The sequence below is a fragment of the Crotalus tigris genome, unplaced genomic scaffold (genome assembly GCF_016545835.1).
Source record: "Crotalus tigris isolate CLP2741 ecotype Arizona unplaced genomic scaffold, ASM1654583v1 scf7180000019070.2622420, whole genome shotgun sequence".
Classification (NCBI taxonomy): domain Eukaryota; kingdom Metazoa; phylum Chordata; class Lepidosauria; order Squamata; family Viperidae; genus Crotalus; species Crotalus tigris.
This window is the reverse complement of record NW_024097360.1, coordinates 1,710,652-1,729,906: the sequence shown is the minus strand read 5'-3', so window position 1 is coordinate 1,729,906 and position 19,255 is coordinate 1,710,652. Positions and strand designations below refer to the sequence as shown.

General features: G+C 38.1%; 1 protein-coding gene across 2 annotated transcripts in view; it reads right to left on the bottom strand.

The window, feature by feature from the left end:
• Positions 1 to 13,915: 13,915 nt before the first annotated feature.
• HAO1 (hydroxyacid oxidase 1) overlaps positions 13,916 to 19,255 on the bottom strand; it is a 44,444-nt gene continuing 39,104 nt past the window's right edge. For both annotated transcript variants that reach the window (XM_039359453.1, XM_039359454.1), the window contains 3 exons: positions 16,309 to 16,467; positions 15,266 to 15,335; positions 13,916 to 14,084 (listed from right to left, as the gene is read on the bottom strand). In XM_039359453.1, the coding sequence (XP_039215387.1) occupies positions 14,014 to 14,084; positions 15,266 to 15,335; positions 16,309 to 16,467 (300 nt within the window). In that variant the 3' untranslated portion in view covers positions 13,916 to 14,013. The remainder of the gene's footprint in view (positions 14,085 to 15,265; positions 15,336 to 16,308; positions 16,468 to 19,255) is intronic.

Here is a 19,255-nt window from a genome sequence, read left to right as displayed (position 1 = left end):
TGTGATGCATTGACGTAATAAGAAGAAATTTTGGCAGTTTACAATCTTCCTTTCCTTCTGCGGATATGGAAATGTCAAGGTTTTCCCCTTGACTGAATCAAAATCCAGACACAACAAAGCTGCACAGGGCAGAAAAAGCATCTCTTCAAGCTGAACCACCTGGTGTTATCAGACAAAGCCAAGGTGTAGTGAGAAAACACATGAAATGTAATTTCTTGAAGTCTTTATAATCAAGCTGTGAACTTGGTTGAGGCCGTATTTCATCTGAAATATGTGTACGGTCAAAACATAACAGCCCTGATTGCAACTAAGAAAACAGACCAATTATGATTTTGTCCAATTATGTTGTACAGATAGTCCTCAACTTACGTCCAAAATTGAGCCCAACATTTCTGTTGCTAGACAGTCAAGACATTTTTAAGTGAGTTTTGTGCCTTTTTATGACCTTTCTTGCCATAGTTGTTAAGTGAGTCACTGCAACTGTTACAGCAAGTTAGTAACACAGTTGCTAAATGAATCTGGCTTCCCCATTGACTTTGCTTGTCAGAAGGTCGCTAAAGAGGATCATATGACCCCAAGACACTGCCACGGTCACAGATAGGAGCCAGTTGCCAAGTGTCTGAATTTTAATCATGTGACCATGGGGATCCTGCAACGGTCGCAAGTTTTTCCATGTCATAACTTTGAACGGTTACTAAACAAACTGTTGTAGGTCAAGGACTATCTATACCAAACATATCAAACTCACGATGTCATGTGACATCGCACAACGTATCGGGACGGTTTTGCTATTGCCGGCAATGGGGTGGGCGTGGCTTCCGGATAACCCGTCTGGCCCACGGGCCGGCAGTTTGACACCCCTGATCTATATTCTTTGCTCAAATGTTAACTGAACAGAGAAGCAGGTGCTTATTAACTGAGTGAGTCCAACTCCATATCACAAAGATCCCCCCATGTTAATGTTATAGCTTTCTGCTGTAAATGGAGTTTAGAGCAGCTAACATATGTAGTTAAAACAAAAATCAGTTTCAGCCTCAGTATCAAAATCTGTGCCTGTTAAAAACAAATCCTCCCAAATTAGCTACACTTTCCAGTGCATGCTGGTGAGGTTCAGAGTCAAACCTTGACAGCAGAAAGACAAAGAAGATGGAATTTAGCCGAGAGTTTAAGAACTTAGGAAAGAACGAAGCTTTAGATTCTTACCTTATCACACCCCAACTATCTTACTTCTTCCTTATGGCATCTTCAAGAGAGAAAGGAAAATCTATGAAAAACCCAGTTATAGTAGTGGTTAATACCTCTAAGGTGACATACCTCCATTACAAAAACTGAGCAGGTATCCAAACAAATGTAAGGCTTCACTGTTTTATGGCAGCCTAAGCAGACAGGTTTCAGAAACATCTCACTTCCAAAACATGATGAATAAGTTTAAGAACTCTTCTGGCTGGTGTTTGATGTCTAGTAAAGTACCATTTTAACAAATGACTCACGGACACCAGCATTTAAAAAATGTAGAATGATTTAGTTAATCCTGTTTGTTTTTCTGGTGGATCCTTGGGCCAAGAGAGGGAGAGATTTACTATCCATGTAAGCTGGCAATTGTCCTTTTAAAGGAACTCAGCATTTTCATATCTGTTTCCTGCATAACCCAGAGGATTATTTAGACACCAAAGGTACTTGGTTTTAACATAAGTATGAATTAACAGCTGGGGCAAGAAGAGGTATACATTCAGAACTGAGCACAAATGAGCTGCATTTCACATCACCCTCCCAAAATGGAGAACTATCTTAGAAATGGGGTATGAACCCTACTTACATGCTACTGTAATCGCAGCCGCAGCTGCTTCTGTCCAAACTCTGATATTGACAAGAAAGACCATTGATTTGTATCCTTTTTTTCCCCCAGTCTGTTTTTATACAAATAACATGGCATAGCACACGGTGCCAACTTCCCCATAGTGCCTTCTGTTTTTCCAACCTCATTGCTACAGCTAAATGAGGAAATTTGTGACAGCTCTTTTTCCTCTCTGACTGTAATCCAAGTAAGAAAACAAAAAGCAAACTCTGCCCAATCTGGAATTCTGGTGTACAGGTAGTCCTCGACTTACGGCACAATTGAGCCCATTTCTGCTGCTAAGCAAAACCATTGTTCAGTGAATTTTGCCCCATTTTTCTTACCACAGTTGTTACGTTATAATGCGGTTGTTAAGTGAATCTGGCTTCCCCATTGACTTCCCTTGTCAGAAGGTCGCAAAAGGTTATCACGTCATCCCGGGACATTGCAACCATCATAAATATGAGTCACTTGCCAAGCATCTGAATTTTGATCACATGACCCTGGGGATGCTGCAGCGGTCAAAAGGATGAAAAACAGCCATAAGTCACTTTTTTGTTTCTGTGCTGTGATAACTTTGAATGGTCACAAAATGAACAGTTGTAAGTCTAGGACTATCTGTACTTTATCAGAATACCAAATTCTGTTCATTACTAGTCAATTTTGTAGGTTGGAAATATTATTGGTATGAATAATTGTACCCATCATGACAATTGTTTTATTCTGTTCGGGAAGAAATAAAGGTGACTCTTTTGCTCAGAATATCGCCTGGAATGCTTCAATACTACAGTGTTTTCACTTTATTTCTACTTTCCAATTCCTTACAAACCAGTCTGAAACTGATCTTTGATTGCCTTCACATCTGCTGGCTCTGAACACTATGGTAATAATGTGCAGGGAATACCAAGAACAAGTAGAAAGATAAAACATCCAGGATGGTGATTGCAGCATTTTGGTCTAAATAGTGTTGTTTTTATCTATCCCTTGACATCACACACAGGTGCAAAGGAGTACAATTTCAATTATGATGCTGCTACTGCTCTATGGTCCTCCCCTTTAGTCCCTGTTGCTAACTAATCCTTTCAGTTCTGTAATAGGATAACTCTCTTTCCGAAGTAGATTCAAAATGTGAAAAATTAAATAAGTATTAAACAGTGACCTGCCAACGCGCACCATCCATTATTTCTATTACAAAACCTCCATTAGTTGTGATATTAGAAAGACAGTTGGACAGTACTTTGTGCATTAAAGCACTTTTTCATTAATAGATCTAATCTTGGTTCTAACTTGTTGAGTTCTTACTTGCTTTCATGTGCACCTGGGTGGGGGTCCAAGAGGCTGGAAGGCAAGGTGAAGCAAGAATTCAGTGTCTTCACTGTAAAGTAAAGCAAACGGAGCAATGGCTTTTCTTTAACAAAGATCCTGAAACCAACTAGCAATATTAAAATCTGGTTCAAAAGTACTGCAAAGGTAGCTTATCTAAGTTGAGAAAATTAAGTGGACAGCTTGCTCCTTTGAACATAGATTGCGACACTGTTGAGAAGAATTAAGATAAGATCACTAATAAGATTGTCTCATGTTACTTCCATAGCATACTTGCAGTGATGCTCAGTCTTGACTTGTCTGTGCCTAAGCCAAGACATAGCCAATTAAGAACAAAACACAATTCAGAAGCCCCAGCATTGGAAAAATAAGGTCTAGCTTTGCTCAATTTTCAGAAGAAAAATAGGAATGCAGTCACTGAATGAAGCCAGTGTCATGGAGATGATCCATCAGGAACTGGTCTAAGGGCTGTCCAAAAAGTGCACAAGGGGAGGCCTTTAGAGGGGGGTAGCAGAAAAAAAGGCAATAATAATATATGCCCGCTGGTCATCATCCCTAAGTACTAATATAGTATGCAATGCAACTTGCATGTACAAATCAGATGAACAAACTTAATAGATATTTTGAAGAGTCTGCTTTACTTCACTTTTCATTTTGACTCCTCTGTTATGAAGTTCTATCATACTTCATAAGGACAATCTGAAAAAGGTTAATTGGATGTCAAAAATCTCATTTTCAGTTCATTGGATAGGAAGTTTATTTATTAACCACCTGCCTCTCTGGACCTAATGACTGAATGAAAATACCAGACTGCAACTCTCCGTCTTAAACAAATTACATGCTGGAAAGAAAGCAAACATCTGCAATTTGCCTCTGGCAAAAAAAAAAAGAAAAGAAGAGGAGAGGATTATCAGGGCAAACGAATTCTTTGTTTGCCAGGAAATTGGGGGGGGGGGAGGGAGAGAGGAGAAATGACAAAGCAATACACAAGTTTCTGATACAATTTTTATCAATTACACTCGGTCATGTCAATGTTTCCTTCTTGAAAACTTGTTTGTAGCAAGGAGATGGGGGGAAGTTGAATTGAGAAGGGAAGTGGGGGCCTTTCAATATTTTTTTGCAATGTTTTTAACCAAAGAGATTGGTATTGTTAAGGAGCTGCTCTTAAGAGGAAGATCCAATCAGTTAGAAAGTCACACATTAGCAGGGCAGAAAATATACGATAGTGTCAAAAGAATATAAAATAGTCCCAAATTGTTTGATTTACCCTCAGATAATCATAACCAGGAGGGAACTAACGACTGTAACTATCAATCCAGTAGTGTAGAGGTAATCTTCGACTTACGACAGTTCATTTAGTGACCATTCAAAGTTACAACATGATTGGAAAAAGTGACTTACAATCATTTTTTACAGTGATGACCATTGCAACACCCCTGTGGCCATGTGATCACAGGATGCTTGGCAGACCGGTTCATATTTATGACGGTCACAGTGTCCCGGAGTCACGTGATCTCCTTCTGACAAGCAAAGTTAATGGGAAAGCCAGATTCGCTTAACAACCATGTTATTAACTTAACAACTTCAGTGATTTGCTTAACAAGTGTGGCAAGAAAAGTCATAAAAAGGGGGTAAAACTCCCTTAAGAAATATCTCACTCAACAAGAGAAACGTTGTAGTCATAAGCTGAAGACTACCTGTGATGGCATAGAAGGATTGTTAGCTATGAATGGGCGAAAGGATTTGCCCCTTTGAAGCAACCGAAAGGCGGTCTAGAAAGGGAAACTGGGGCAACTCTGCACGGGACCTTCTCAACTGACAAACAGCCTCTGCAGAGTTTTAAGTGAGCTTCACAGGTGGAGGAAGTTCCCTCCGACTGTTCCAAGAGCTTTCGGAAGGCAGCTTCTAGGTGCCCTATCATAAAGAGAAAGTTGACAAATGGACTTCCATGTTGCCTGAAGCCAGGTTTTCACATGAAAAGAAGCTTTATTAAGCAGGGGGAGCCTTAGCAAGAGGTTCAGAGTACAATCACGATTTCAGAGGCCAGCATTTCTCATGCTCCCTTGTATTTGATTTGAGGCTGAAAGCCGTTCAAGGGAGCCAAAACAAGCAGAGCCATTCCTGCCGACTTCCACAGGTTTGTTTCGTGGAGCCTCTTGCATCTCCAGCCGGACTCAGAAAAACCACACTGCTTCATTTATCAAAAAGGGTATGACTCAAGGCCCAGTTTATTAATGTTTAGAAGTCCTCAGCTCGACAGACAAGTTGCACACATAAGTGGCATTTTCATTTTTTTTTTATTTATTCCTCTCTGGTATTGTGGAAGAGGTAACATTAAGCAATACTTTGCAATGGTGCTTATATTTAGGTTGGCTCGAGTAGACTCAAAAAAAAAAAGAGTTCACTGCTAAGGGGTAAACTGAAGGTCAGCACAAAAAGTGATGAATGGTGTGTTCATTGTATCAAAGAGGGAACACTCTTCAACTCAGGTCTTCTAATGGAAGGTGCTCTTGTCTCTCACATGAAAACTGGCATGTAAGAACAAGGCTGGAGTTATTCACGCCAAATTGTCCTTAGGATTGTCGTTGGACTAAAAGAACAGGGCCTGCCCTCTCTTTAGAAGTTACTGCCATTTCCATTTAAATGTAATGGACATCTAGACTAGCCTTCGTGAAATTGATAGCTTCCAAAAACATAGGATACACAACCCATGGCCAAAGACTAAGTTGGGAATTATCATACAACACAAATGAAGGATATCGGGTTTGGGAAGGCTGGTCTACACTCAGTAGAACAGAGTGAGCTAATGTTGTATGTTCTTTAGATATTGCTTGGGAGGCATAAAAGCTAGGGTGAGGAGCAAGGTTGAACCTACCAATGTATATGTCTTTGCACTTTCAAATATAGTACAGTGGGAAAGGCGATACAGAACAGAAACAGATGTCTCCTTAAAGGTATCACTCTTTGGTTTTACAGGGCTGCAGAAGGCATTGAAGGGGTGCTTCAGTTCAACAACACTTCCAGGATTACTACTCTTTGCAATCAGATTGATAAATCCAAGCGGGAATTCATTCTCAAGCAGGAGTTTGAATCATAGGAGGTAGCAGTACATGGAAATGACCTTGGGAGACAGAAGAAAGAACAACAGACTAGGCAATGGTCAAATAAGAAGCAGATGAGTCTGCAAAAGGAATGGGAGAATGGCAAACTTCTCAAAAGAGACTCCCTTTAGATCAGAGGTCCCCAACCTTTTGGGCACCAGAGACCGGTTCCATGGAGAGAGGTTTTTCTGCGGACTGGAGGGGATGTGGTTTTGTGTGCTGCCTGCATCCCACAGATGGGGCTTTGCTTGTTTGTGTGGACCGGTTGCTGGCATGCCACGGTCCGGTACCGATCTACGGACCGGGGGTTAGGGACCCCTACTTTAGATTGTAAAGGTGGTGAAAGAGATGTACTTTCAGACTTGCAGAACCTTACAATAAAGATAAAGCTAGTACCCACTGGGTATGGTTCTTGTCTAGAGTACTTTGCAAGACTATTGCAAATTCAATGAATTTGTTGTGGCTTTGGAGGCTGTTACGGATAGTGTGAAATAAAATTGTAATATTTTATTATAATTAATGTAATAAAATGATAAAGTTCTCAGACTTTCAGAGTTCTTATGTGGTGGCAAGGCTTATAATCCTTTGATTTCCTTTTCTGTCTCGGCTTAAATGTGATCAGTCATGTGCCTTAACTTTGCTTTCTTGTACTAATTCAATCATATATTTGTGATATGGGGTTCCTGCAAACGCAGTTACAAATTATCTAGCCCCATGATCTAGAATATATTTTCTCAAAGTATATTTAAAAAATGAAGTTCAAAGGATTATTAGCCTTGCCATCCCAAAAGAATTATGAAAGGTAGAGAACATTATGCTGGCTGAGGAATTATGGCAATCAAAGTCCATACATATTAAAGTTGCTAAGGTTGAGAAACACTAATCTAGCATTCAATATTCAATGTGGCAAGCCCAGCTGACTGCTCCTTATCAATTTGAAAAGTTAGTCATTTTAAGCCTTTTTGGTGGGAGACCACCAAAATGTCCAGAACTCTGTTAGACTGGGAAACTGAGAAAACCAGTCCAGACGTAATGGGAAATTTCTATTGTACCATTATCAAGAGAACTATGTGGCTACAAAAAAGACTAGATTTTCAATGTAGCAAGGTCTAACATTGATGGGACCAGGCAGACATTGACTTCACTCAGTATAAATAAGGGTGGAAACTTCCTCTTACAGTTTCTAAGATTTCAGACAAGCAGTAAAAGTATTTTACTGACCTCTACTGAGTTCTTGCTTCTGCTATCTAACCCATCTCTGTTGGACTTGAGAATTTATTTCTAGGAATGGATGTTAGTTTGTTACTTCATCAAAATAAAAAGCACCAATGTAATCTTTCAAAAGAGTTGCTGATGCAGTCTTGCTCTGAAGATCCTTTTCTTTATGCAAGGATTTCAGGATATTGATTTAAGCCAACATGCCTGTAATTAAACTTCGTTCCTCTTTGTTTTCCTTTTTCCTCGTGGAAAATGTATCTTTTTAGGTTTATAGCATATGCCATTATCTGTTGTATGTTTTAACATAAGTACTGAATGTGTTTTTGCTGGAAAAAGACATAAAAATGGCAGCCTTTCAGTATTCATAATTCCTCCTTGAAGGAATTCTGTTCCGAAGTTCAGTTTCCTAGGGCAAGAAGAGTAAGAATCCCTCCCCAGATCCTTTTCACTCCAAATTAGCCTGCTAGTCTACCAGGGTAAAAGTCAAAGGGATATTGTTCCAGAGTATCTCTGGGATATTCCTGCCCATAAAGATAACCTCTAAGTTATTTCAAAGCTCTGTAATTTCTATTTAAATCCTAGAGTGTTTAATGGACTGAAATAAGTAAACATATTTCATCTTCACTGACCTTTGTCTTAATACCAATCACAGAAGTCATTCTTTCTGTAGAGGGATTCAACATCGTAGAAAGGCATTAGATGTGGCTTTAAAGAAATGTCCCTCCCATTAGCTTTCAAATATTTAATTAGGCACTAATTGGACCCTCCAATATTATTCATAAGAAACCTTCCTGAAGCTGAATTTGGCTAACTGCTAAACTTCTTTGTGATTAAGTCTTGGAAAAAGATCCTAAGCATACAAACGCATGACACGGCTACCCAATCTCTAAATTTACATTATCTAAAATAAACACTGTCTGATGTTTTCTGTAACTGACATGCAATGAAACCCACACTGCAACCAATATGATAAGCCTGGTAAACAACAGAAATTACACTTCATTACACACCAAGAAACATTTGCTTAACTTTCATATACACTGTTTGGTTGCTATGAACATTGCAAATCACAGTAAAGAAAGGGTAGAATTTTGAAAAACAGCACACAAAAAATTGGCCATCTTCAGATTACAACCTAGGTCCAATTTAATTTTATATTTCATCACTTAGCATTAAAAGGCTTTCAAAACTGTTACCAAAAGATATTTCATTATTACAAAAGCCCCATCCTAAAGCTTTGTTTGTGATACTCCGCATCTAGTTTGTGTCACCACATGATTCTAAAACTTTTTCAATCATCCTTGAAAATTATTTCTACTGTTTTCAAGAAGAAAAGAAAGGTGAGCTTTTTCACACTGAAACATATTCTAAAATGTAAGGGTTGAGTTGAATAGGCTCAACACATATTCATTATTATGCCAATAAGTAAAGGGAACTCTATTAGGAGCAATATGTGTTCTTACAGCTACAGCACCAAAGACTTTTGTACGATACAACATAAGCTTTTATACAATACTATACAAGTAGATTTGATGAAGAAAACTGTACCTTGCAAATCTCTACGTCATAATAAATATATTCAGCCTTTAAGGAGTCATAAGATTAGGCTTCGGCTGCAACAGAGCATCCTGGTTACTCTTTTGGAAATTATCATTTTGGCTTGTTCACATATTCCAGTTTCAACTCTGTTCTTCCTGAGCAATAAGAAACTCAGGGATACATTATTTATCAACTATATTTTATTTTCTTTAGAAGAAGAACACCCAAGACAATATTTGCATTTTTTTTTTTTTTACAATTTATATGATGAACAAAGACACTGCTTAAATGTTTCAACCAACAGATTAGCTCCACCTGCAAGCAAAACCTTCCCAAAAGCAGGAACCAGTTCCTTCAATCTCTGTCCTGGTAACTGGCAGAGCACTCTGAAAATCTAATCCCTAACTGCTTTCCTGTTTAACTTTCTGCTGCTCAAATACCAGTTTTACACTAAGAGGGGGGTTCCCCAATAAAATTCTGGTTTCTTCCCCCCCAAAAAAACCAAAAAACCCACAGCCAAAACATACAATTGCAGCCAGCATACCCCTTATGTGGCTGGCCCTCAAGTGCCTTGCCACAGAACAGAGAGGTTTTATTTTTCTAACCACTCATTTGATAAAGTTTACTTTCCTGTCAATTAGATGAATCATGTTTTAAAGCCATCTAAGCTATGCAAGCAAATTCCAGGGTGATATGTGGTAGGAAAAAATGCATTGTTTAGAAAAGTATTCCTCCAGTTCCATTTTATAAGGCCATATCGGGCTTCAACCATATGGACCCAATGTTGCGGTTACAATTGTCCCCTTTCTCCATTCCAGGTCTGACAGAAATATTATATTAGTATTGATGGCTTAATCTCTTGCTATTTTCTCTGGGAATCTCTACACACCTTTGTGCTGGTTTTTCTCATCTCCCACCCATCCACCCACCCCAATATTGCAAGAAAATATGATGGAGAGGAAGCTACTATGACTTACCATCCATGAGGCATAATCTTGAACCTGGGTCTTCCAGCTCTTGTCCAACATCCTAACCATGTCTCTGCACCTGTTCTACCATGAATTCTCCCTCCCCAAAACAAAAAATAGCCCCATGGGAGAGCACTTATTATTCTTCCAAATGTAGTGACAATCCTGGGAGGCAAACACAGAGGTCAGCCACCACAACTTTTTCTCATCTCCCTACTTCATGTTAAATTCATGGCAAGCAGCTGAGAAGTATTACAGATAATGATGGGTAAGTCCATCCATGGATAAGCCAACCCTTGAAATTTCTACCTAAATACCATTAACCTCTGATTAGCTGACCCTCAATTTTTTAACCTTGCTGACAGGTGAGAAACTGCAAACTGTTGCATTCATTTATAAAACTGTGCAGTTTTAAGGCCATGACAAACTTTTTTTAAAATCTGAATTGTGGTTCTGAGTTAAGCTGAACCCAATTTGTGGGATGTATTTTGGAACCTGTAATTCTTGGCTTATTCCTCAATATATACAATATTCTTGAAAATAAAAATAAAATCAGTCTCATTTGCTTTGCTGCCTAATTAAAATTAATGATGGAATAAAGACACCTTTTTCATGCTTTTATCTGAAGGGCTAAAACCCAACATTCATCTTTGCTTCATCTTCTTTTTTGCCTCTTATCTTTTCACCAAGTCTGTTTATCAATCTATTTCATAAAAGAAATACCAAGGCTGTTCTCTCACTTTGGCCAAGTTTTGTTCTCTGCCACTAGTTGTACCCCACCTCCATCAATTTTCTTTCCTACCTTTTCTTAGTTCAGCAATAGCATCCTGGCCTATTCAGGGCAATTTGTATATCATGATGATGTGGAAAATACCAATTCTGAGGGTAGAAAAGGGGACCACCTCTGGAATATCATAGAAGATACCCCCTAAACACCAGCTAATACATTCTCCCAGAAGTTTTCATCTGCAACCTATGCTGTTATGGGCAAATGATTTCTGACATCAGAATATTATAAAATATTGTTAATTTCTTTCTTCAGATTTTGATCACCTCCTTTCCTGTATTTAGTCCACTTAAGGGAAAAGAGGCATTCCCTTCAGGACTTTTCATTCACATGCTAAGAAGTAAAACTTAAGATCATCGTGATGGATTTATGTTAAAGCAATATTGCCTTGATTCTTGATAGGGCAAAGAAGGGTTGCTAAGTCCCAAGTGTTTAGACAGTGGAAGAAGATGGCTTTGTGACAGAGAAAAGCAGGAGCTTTCATCTTTCGTCTGGGTAAGTATAAACAGGGGTCTTCAAATTTGGCCCTTTTATGACTTGTAGACTTCAACTCCCAGAATTCCTCAGCCAGCATGCCTGTCTGAGGAATTCTGGGAGTTGAAGTCCACAAGTCATAAAGGGCCAAGTTTGAAGACCTCTGGTCTAGTATTTCCCAGAGTGGATGGGACAAAAACATGGGTTTTTTTGTTGTTTGCACTTTGTGGGGGTTATAGGAGTTGTAATAAACTGGGTTCTAAAATATTTGCTTAAGGCACGCGTTTCATTCACTAACATCCTTCAACTCCTCCCAGAATGGATGTTATTGGAAATGATGAAGCTTCCTATTTTTCATTATTAAATTTTACATATTTATAAAATTTACAATTCAGTGCTTGCTAGCCCTTCTCCCACTAGCTAAGATTCCTAGCTCTTGCTTATGTATGATACCCTGACACTGAAATTCAACTGGAGGAAGTGGGGGGGGGAGAATTATAATTCAGTACATGGAGTTGCGGGGAGAACAGCATTTTCCCCACATGACAGCGGCTGATTGCCTTGGGTTAGCCAAACTGAAATTATAAGAAAGTATATTACTAACTATACAACCTGATAGGATTTCAATGGCATTTCAGTGGCCACAAATCCTGTAAGATGAGTAATGGCTTATCCAGTTTTTCATCCAAATCAGTTTCTTATAATTAATTGCCTCACTCAAAATGGCTGCAATACACCAGATGTAAGGAGAGAGGGTCATTAGGAATCTGGTTACATATTTATGTTGCTTAAGAATTGTGATTGATGCTCTCAGAATCAGTTTGGATATACTGAAGTAGCTTCAGGAATCTTAATGCATCTTAGCAAAGTTATTTACTAATCACCTGAGATCTTCTGGTTTTTTTTTTAATTTTTAATATTTTTATGTGATGCCCTTGCCTGAATTAAATATTATTTATCCAATAGCTACTTGCATTTCTTTGTAACCAAGTCAGACATTACATTTATATAATTGTTTTTGGAGGAAAGATGAATATGATGTACGGGTGTTTTTTTCCTCATTTTTATCTCCACTCCCCATCCTGTGAGATAGGTTGGGTGGACAGATTGAAACTGGCACAGGATTCCTAAATTCTGTGCACAGGATTGGAAAAGATCAGTGCTTTTCAAATTTGGCCACTTTGAGACATGTGAACTTCAGCTCCCAGAATTCCTCATAACACTTTACTAGATGACCTCTAGAATTGCTTCCAAACTTTACTTTCTATAGGCTCCATTACCAAGCTGAATTTTAGTTTCACTACAACACCTTTCATCATGAAGCATGGGGCTAAACTATTGATGGAAAACAATTTGCTCTCAATCTACTTACTTCTGAACTGGTCTAAGCCTTTAGATAAGACACATATTAGGAGCTAATTGATACCATTTCTGAAAACCAGGTCCAGAATGTTTTTATAATAAGTATATTATTAATTATTAAAAAGACAGTAGAAAATCACATTGGTTACTTGCCGCAAATTGGAATATATTTTCTTTCCTAAAACTGTATGTGCTAAAGTTGATCAAGGGCTGTTTTTCTCCCATCATTCCTTGCTTCCTTCCCACTTCCAGACCAACCAAAAAGGTTGATCAGTCTACTTATTTTGCATTTAAACTTAATGTTATGCTTTGTAGGTCACACCACTATTATAATTAGCGGAATAAAATTGAGTGTGCTTTTGCTAGTTTGATGACTCAACACACCTACTTGGAAAAAAAACCCCACAATTTTTGTTGGAGAAACGTAAACATTCTTCAAGGAAAAATAATAAAGCTAGCCTCAGTAACCATGTACGTGCATGTCTGACTGCTCTAAGTTAAGGATGCTGTGGGAAGCAGTATCGGTCCCAACAGGCTCTGGCTGCCCTGTAAATGTCAGCAAAGGAGGTCATACTGAGTCTGTTTGTCTCACTACCTGTACAGTTTGAGTGGTTATTTGAAAACCTGGGAAGCTGCATCAATAATCTAATGTTTGCCATTGATGTTAGAGGAGATTTGAGGTGGAAGGTGATTCCAATGGTCTCTGCAAACATTTTCCCCTTGCAACTGTGTGTGTACATGTAAAAAGGCATTTGGCACAACTTTCTTTCTCCATAACCTCAGCAGTCCTCTGGCTAAAAAAAAAATTGCTTTACTTTCCTGCATTGTAGTTGACAAGGGGAAAGATAATGCTAGGGCACTAAGTTTAGAACTACAGTTTGGGCTTGATTCAGTATTGGAATCACTAAGAAGCATTCAGACTATAAATATTATTTTAATATTATATGCATACTGCTGCTTACTGTTAATTTAGAGATCAACTGCTGCTAATCATGTGAGCCAACAACTTCAAAGTGCCATTACTAATAGTTGTAATAGTTATAACTCCCATTTAGTAACTCTCAATCCATCAGAAAACCTACAACTTTCGTCATTAATGAAAGTTATAAAATTCTATCCAAGGCCACTGGAGCCTGTGCAACATTCTTCAAAAGTAATGAAATCCACTCAGCACTTATTTTAAGAGCATATACTGTAAATGTCTAAAAGTCATTCTTATGATACTTAGGAGTAGAGACTACACCAGTCATTAAAAAGAGATTGACATATTTGGTATATTGTCAGAAGAAACAACTTTGGTAGTTCCAACTAAGACTTGTCCTGGAAGCTTTCATTTATTTTTAATTCCAAATTCTTGATAAGTAACAACAAATACACAACCAGCTGAGGTTTGTACAACACATGCAGCTACATCCTGGAAGCTTCCCACTGAACTCTCCGTACCAATGTTCTGTCTATTGCTTCTACATTTGGACAACCTAGACAAGAAAAAGATGAATAGTTATATTCAGAATAATTGCCTCCAACAAGTATTTCCAATAATAGTCTTGAAATTGTTGTATGTATTTATTCAGATCATTGGATCTCCTGCTCTCCTTTGAAAGGATAAGTGGCTAATAACTAATAATATGCCTTCTCTCAAATGCTATCTCTTTGGAATAGTCTTCCTTAAAGAGCACCATTTGGTATCATAGTTTTTAATCTTTGAGATGCCACATAAGATTAATTTTATTTCTGAGTGCTATTACTCCAAAGATGTTGGGATGATGTGGGATTTTCCATTAAAAAATACTATACCCAGAGGAACTTTCCTTGGGAACACAGTATGGCATGTTGTCTTCTCTTATCCCTGTTTATTTTATTTTATTTTATTTATGAGACTTATATACCGCTTTAAGTGCAAGCACTCTCTAAGCAGTGTACACCAGTAAGCAATGTATATATATATTTACATTGCCCCCAACAATCTGGGTCCTCATCTTCTTATCTGTTACCGTTATGTCTTTTTAATTCTATCTGAATTTTAGAAATCCCTCATGTTTAACCCTACATTAATAGTCAGGCTTAGTTTGGCCCTACAGAATTTCATTAAAAATAGTTGTTAACTTTTATTATGAACTTTTTAGAAATAGGAAGACTACAACTAAGTAGTAGCATTCATAATTGATGTATAAAAGATTCAGATAAGTGCACTTAAAAAAGATCAAGTGTAATCATATAAAGGGTAAATAAAATAATCATTGTACAGCTAGTCCTTGACTTATGACCACAGTTGGGACCAACATTTCTGTTGCTAAACAAGGCATTCAGTGAGTCACACTCAATTTTACAACCTTTTTGGCATGGTTGTTAAGCAAATCCCAAAGCTATGTGAATCCATTTTCATTAAGTGAACCTGGTTTCCCTCTTTGACTTTCCTTTCGGAAGCTTGCTGGGAAGGCTGCAAATAGCAGTCACATGACTCTGGGATGCTACTACCATCATAAACACATGCAGGTTGCTAAATATCCAAATTCTGATCACATGACCATGGAAATGCTGCCATAACTGCAAGTGCAAGGATGAGTCATAAGTCACTGTTTCAGTGCCTTTGTAACTTCAAAGGATCACTAAACAAACTGTTGTAAGTGGAGGATTCTCTGTATGCTCTGCACCTTACCAGAGAGCGCCATTGCTAATTTGAACTCTTCTTTCAATATCTGAAGAACTTCTTTCACACCATCTTCGCCCTGATTAAATTAAAGCACATTGTAAGAATATAAATGTGGTGGTCCTAGCTTTGTCCTGACTGGCAAACACCATATTGGTCCAGCAGATTAATCTTTCTTTTCTCTCCACAACTCCAGCTTAGCTCACGATAACAATTTCAGGTCCATTTGTTTACTGCTTTGAAAAAAGAAGCTGAAACCTTCCTATGCTTCCTCTTGAATCATTAGGGAAAATGGCGGAGCACACCAAATCATTCAATTGACCTCATGAGCTTATTTTTCTGAAGGCCTCAGTTAACATGCATGGTGCTCTATATATGGGCTGATTTAAAATTATGCATAATATGATTTGGGCGTAGCATGTTATGAATTTTGGCACTTTGGTTTGTGTATCCTAGTGTTCTGGCTTGGAATTTATGAGGCCAGTGGGTTGTGTCTTAAAAGATCATTGTTAAATAAATAATAGAGTAAGATAAAATCTGAAATACAAATTGGAAATCCATTATTTTTAGCCCATTTCTCAAATCTATTAAGTTCATCCTTAACTGTGTAGAACATTCATAAATCCAATGCATTATGTTGCCATCTTCAAATTTATTTTTTCATGTCTTCATTCATTCATGTCTTCTTCATGTCTTTCTTCTATTTTCTTCATGTCCTCATTCAGGTTACTAATACAAATATTGTAGTGGCCTCAGGATCCAGCTATGCAGTTTAACCAGCCAGATCCTTTGAGTTGTCCTCTTAACATTATAATTATCACTTTCAGTGCTTTTTTTCTTAAAAAAAAAAAAGGTGCCAGAACTCTCACACATCATACAACCCGCCTTGCCTACTCTATAAGGTTTCATCCAAAAAAGGTGCCGGAACTCCGTTCTGGGTGTTCTATGAGAAAAAAAGCCCTGATCACTTTGTTGTTTTTGTCCAGAAGCACAATGACTGCTACAATGGGGAAGGAGAAACATCAAAGAATTGAATTCCTGGTTTATATTACCTGGTAGGCAAGACCCCAGATTACAGGCCTTCCTACAAAGACTGCTTTGGCCCCAAGAGCCAGGGCTTTGAGAACATCTGTGCCTTTTCTTATTCCACCATCTAGAAATACTTCAGTTTTCCCTTCCACTGCATCTATGATTTCAGGCAGGACCTCAATCTGTCAATGAAAATGGGAAGGGAGGAGAATTCCACATTTAATATACTTGCAGAAGAATCTTTGAGATCCAACATTTAAATATTTAGAAGCTGTAAATACCATGGTATTTTATTATCCTGTTTGATAAATATTCCAGCTAGCCTGCTTCAAATGCTAATGTAAGAACTATATATCCAAGTGTCTATTACTGAAATCCCCAAAGCTTCTGCACATTCTCTGGGAAACCACAGTCCGTGTTCTGCACCATATAATTACTAACTGCAACTTAGACTCTCACTGACACTGCATCATATTAAAATCCTTGATTATTATAGTCTTGCTGATTCTCATTCGCCAGAAATTAGTTGCTAGGTTCTACTGAATCTGCCTTCCAGTGATTAGGGAGTGTCAGATGGAAGAAACTCCGAGATGTATAATTAATGCTTGACAGTTTCTGTCACAGAGAACGTCAAACAGAATAGAAATCCTAGAACAGCCTCTTCAAATTTGTTGGACAACATTTGCATAAATCTCAGGAAATTGTAATTCAGTCAAACTGGACTGGTGGAACAGAATTTTCAATATACAGGTAATCCTTGACTTACAGACACAACTGAGCCCAGAATTATGCTGGTCCTTAAGGAAATCATCACATGACCAACCCAATTTTATAACAATTTTTGTGGTAGTCATTAAGCGAATTCATAGTCTGCAATGAGCATCTTTTGCCAGAAACTGGAAGCAAATGACAGTTTTTTGCAAACAATGTCATAAATACAGTAAAAGCCGCAGTGGTGCAATGGTTAGAATTTAGTATTACAAGCTAACTCACTGCCCACTGCCAGCAGTTCAATCCTTACCAGCTCAAGGTTGACTCAGCCTTCTATCCTTCCAAGGTCAGTAAAACGAGGAGCCAGATAGTTGGGGTAATATGCTGACTGTAAACCTGTTACAGAGGGCTGTAAAGCACTGTGAAGTAGTATATAAGTCTAAGTGCTATTGCTATTGCTATAACTCACAGTCACATGACCCAGGATGCTGCAAACAGCTGTAAATGTGGGCCAGTTACCAGTACCCAAAATATTCTGACAATTGTCAGAATCACATATCTGAGTCATAAATACTCCTATTTTTTAGGTCCGTTGGAATTTTGAATGGTCGCTAAGTGACCAGTCATAAGTGGAGGACTACCTGTAGTAGATAAGTATTAGACCCTTTAAATAAGGGAGCTAGATAGATGAAAATTCAAAATATGTTTATATTGACATGGCCTGTGATTGGCTCCAGAATCCCATATGGTGTTCCAACATTTAGACTCTAAATCAGGGGTGTCCAAGCTTGCCCACTTTAAAACTTGTGGACTTCAACTCCCAGAATTCCTCAGCTGGCATGATTAGCTGATGAATTCTGTTCAAGTTGTCAAGGTTGGACACCCTTACTCTATATAGATCCTCAAGGACAACTTACAATTATATTGTCTGTTTGTTTTTTCTACAGGCCTGGTTAGACTTTTCCAGAGCTGACAAGATATTTACATTTTTGTTTTCCGTTGCTGTCCTTTCTTCTCTCCCCCTCTTTCTATCTATACAAAAAACCGCAGATATCTACATATATACAATGCTTTTAGTATAACGAACACATGGTTTTAAGATTTTTTTATCATTTCAGAACAATTCTACATACAACAATTACATTTTACATTCTCCTGTTCCTCAAGCATTAATTTCTTGAGGCATTATTACAGATCCAAACTCTTAATGAAGTGTGAATATTTGAGCCTTAGATATACAGGCAGTCCTTGACTTACAACTATAGTTGACCCCAACATATCTTTTGCTAAGTGAGACGTTTGTTAAGTGCATTTTGCCTGATTTTTACAAACTTTCTTGTCACAGTTGTTAACTGTAATTGTTAAGTTAGTATCATGGTTGTTTAAGTGAATTTAGCTTCCCCATTGACTTTGCTTGTCAGAAGGTTGCAAAAGATGATCACATGACCCCAGGACACTACAAACGTCATAAATAGCAAGTGTCTGAATTTTGATCATGTGACCATGGGGATGCTACAATAATCATGTAGCATGATTAAGTCCCTTTTTTTGAACGGTCACCAAATGAACTTGTTGTAAGTTGAGGACTACCTGTATGCAGAGCTGAACGACTAGACCTCCAAGCAAGCCACATATAAACTATTATCAGTCTCAAAGAGCCAGTTTGGTCCAGGATTAGGCATCAGGCTAGAAACCAAGCGACTGGAAGTTCTAGTCCTGTCTTAAGCAGGAAAACTGGCTAGGTGACTTTGGGCCAGTCACTCTCTTTCAGCTCACCTCAGAGCATTATTGTTGTGGGGAAAACAGGAGGAGCTCTAGATATGTTTGCCACCTTGAGTTATTTATAAAAATAAAGGGATAAAAATATATTTTTTTTAAAAAAAAAAGTGCACCAAATTGTTTGATAGTCACAGCTGCAAAAGTTCAGATTGTGAAAATTCAGAGACAAATACAGGCAGCCATACAGTTGTTGTAGCTGCAATTGTTAAGTTAGTCACAGGATGAAGAGAATCTGGTATCCTCATTCTAACTTTGCTTGTCAGAAGGTCACAAGCATTACATGACCCTGGGACACTGCAACCGTCCTAGATACATGCCAGTTGCCAAGTGTCTGAATTTTGATCACGTGACCACAGGGATGCTGCAACAGTCATGTGAAAAACGGTCATGGATAACTTTTTTCAGTGCCATTGTAACTTCAAACAGTCATTAAATGAATGGTTGTAAATTGAGGATTACCCATATTACAAATCTTATGTT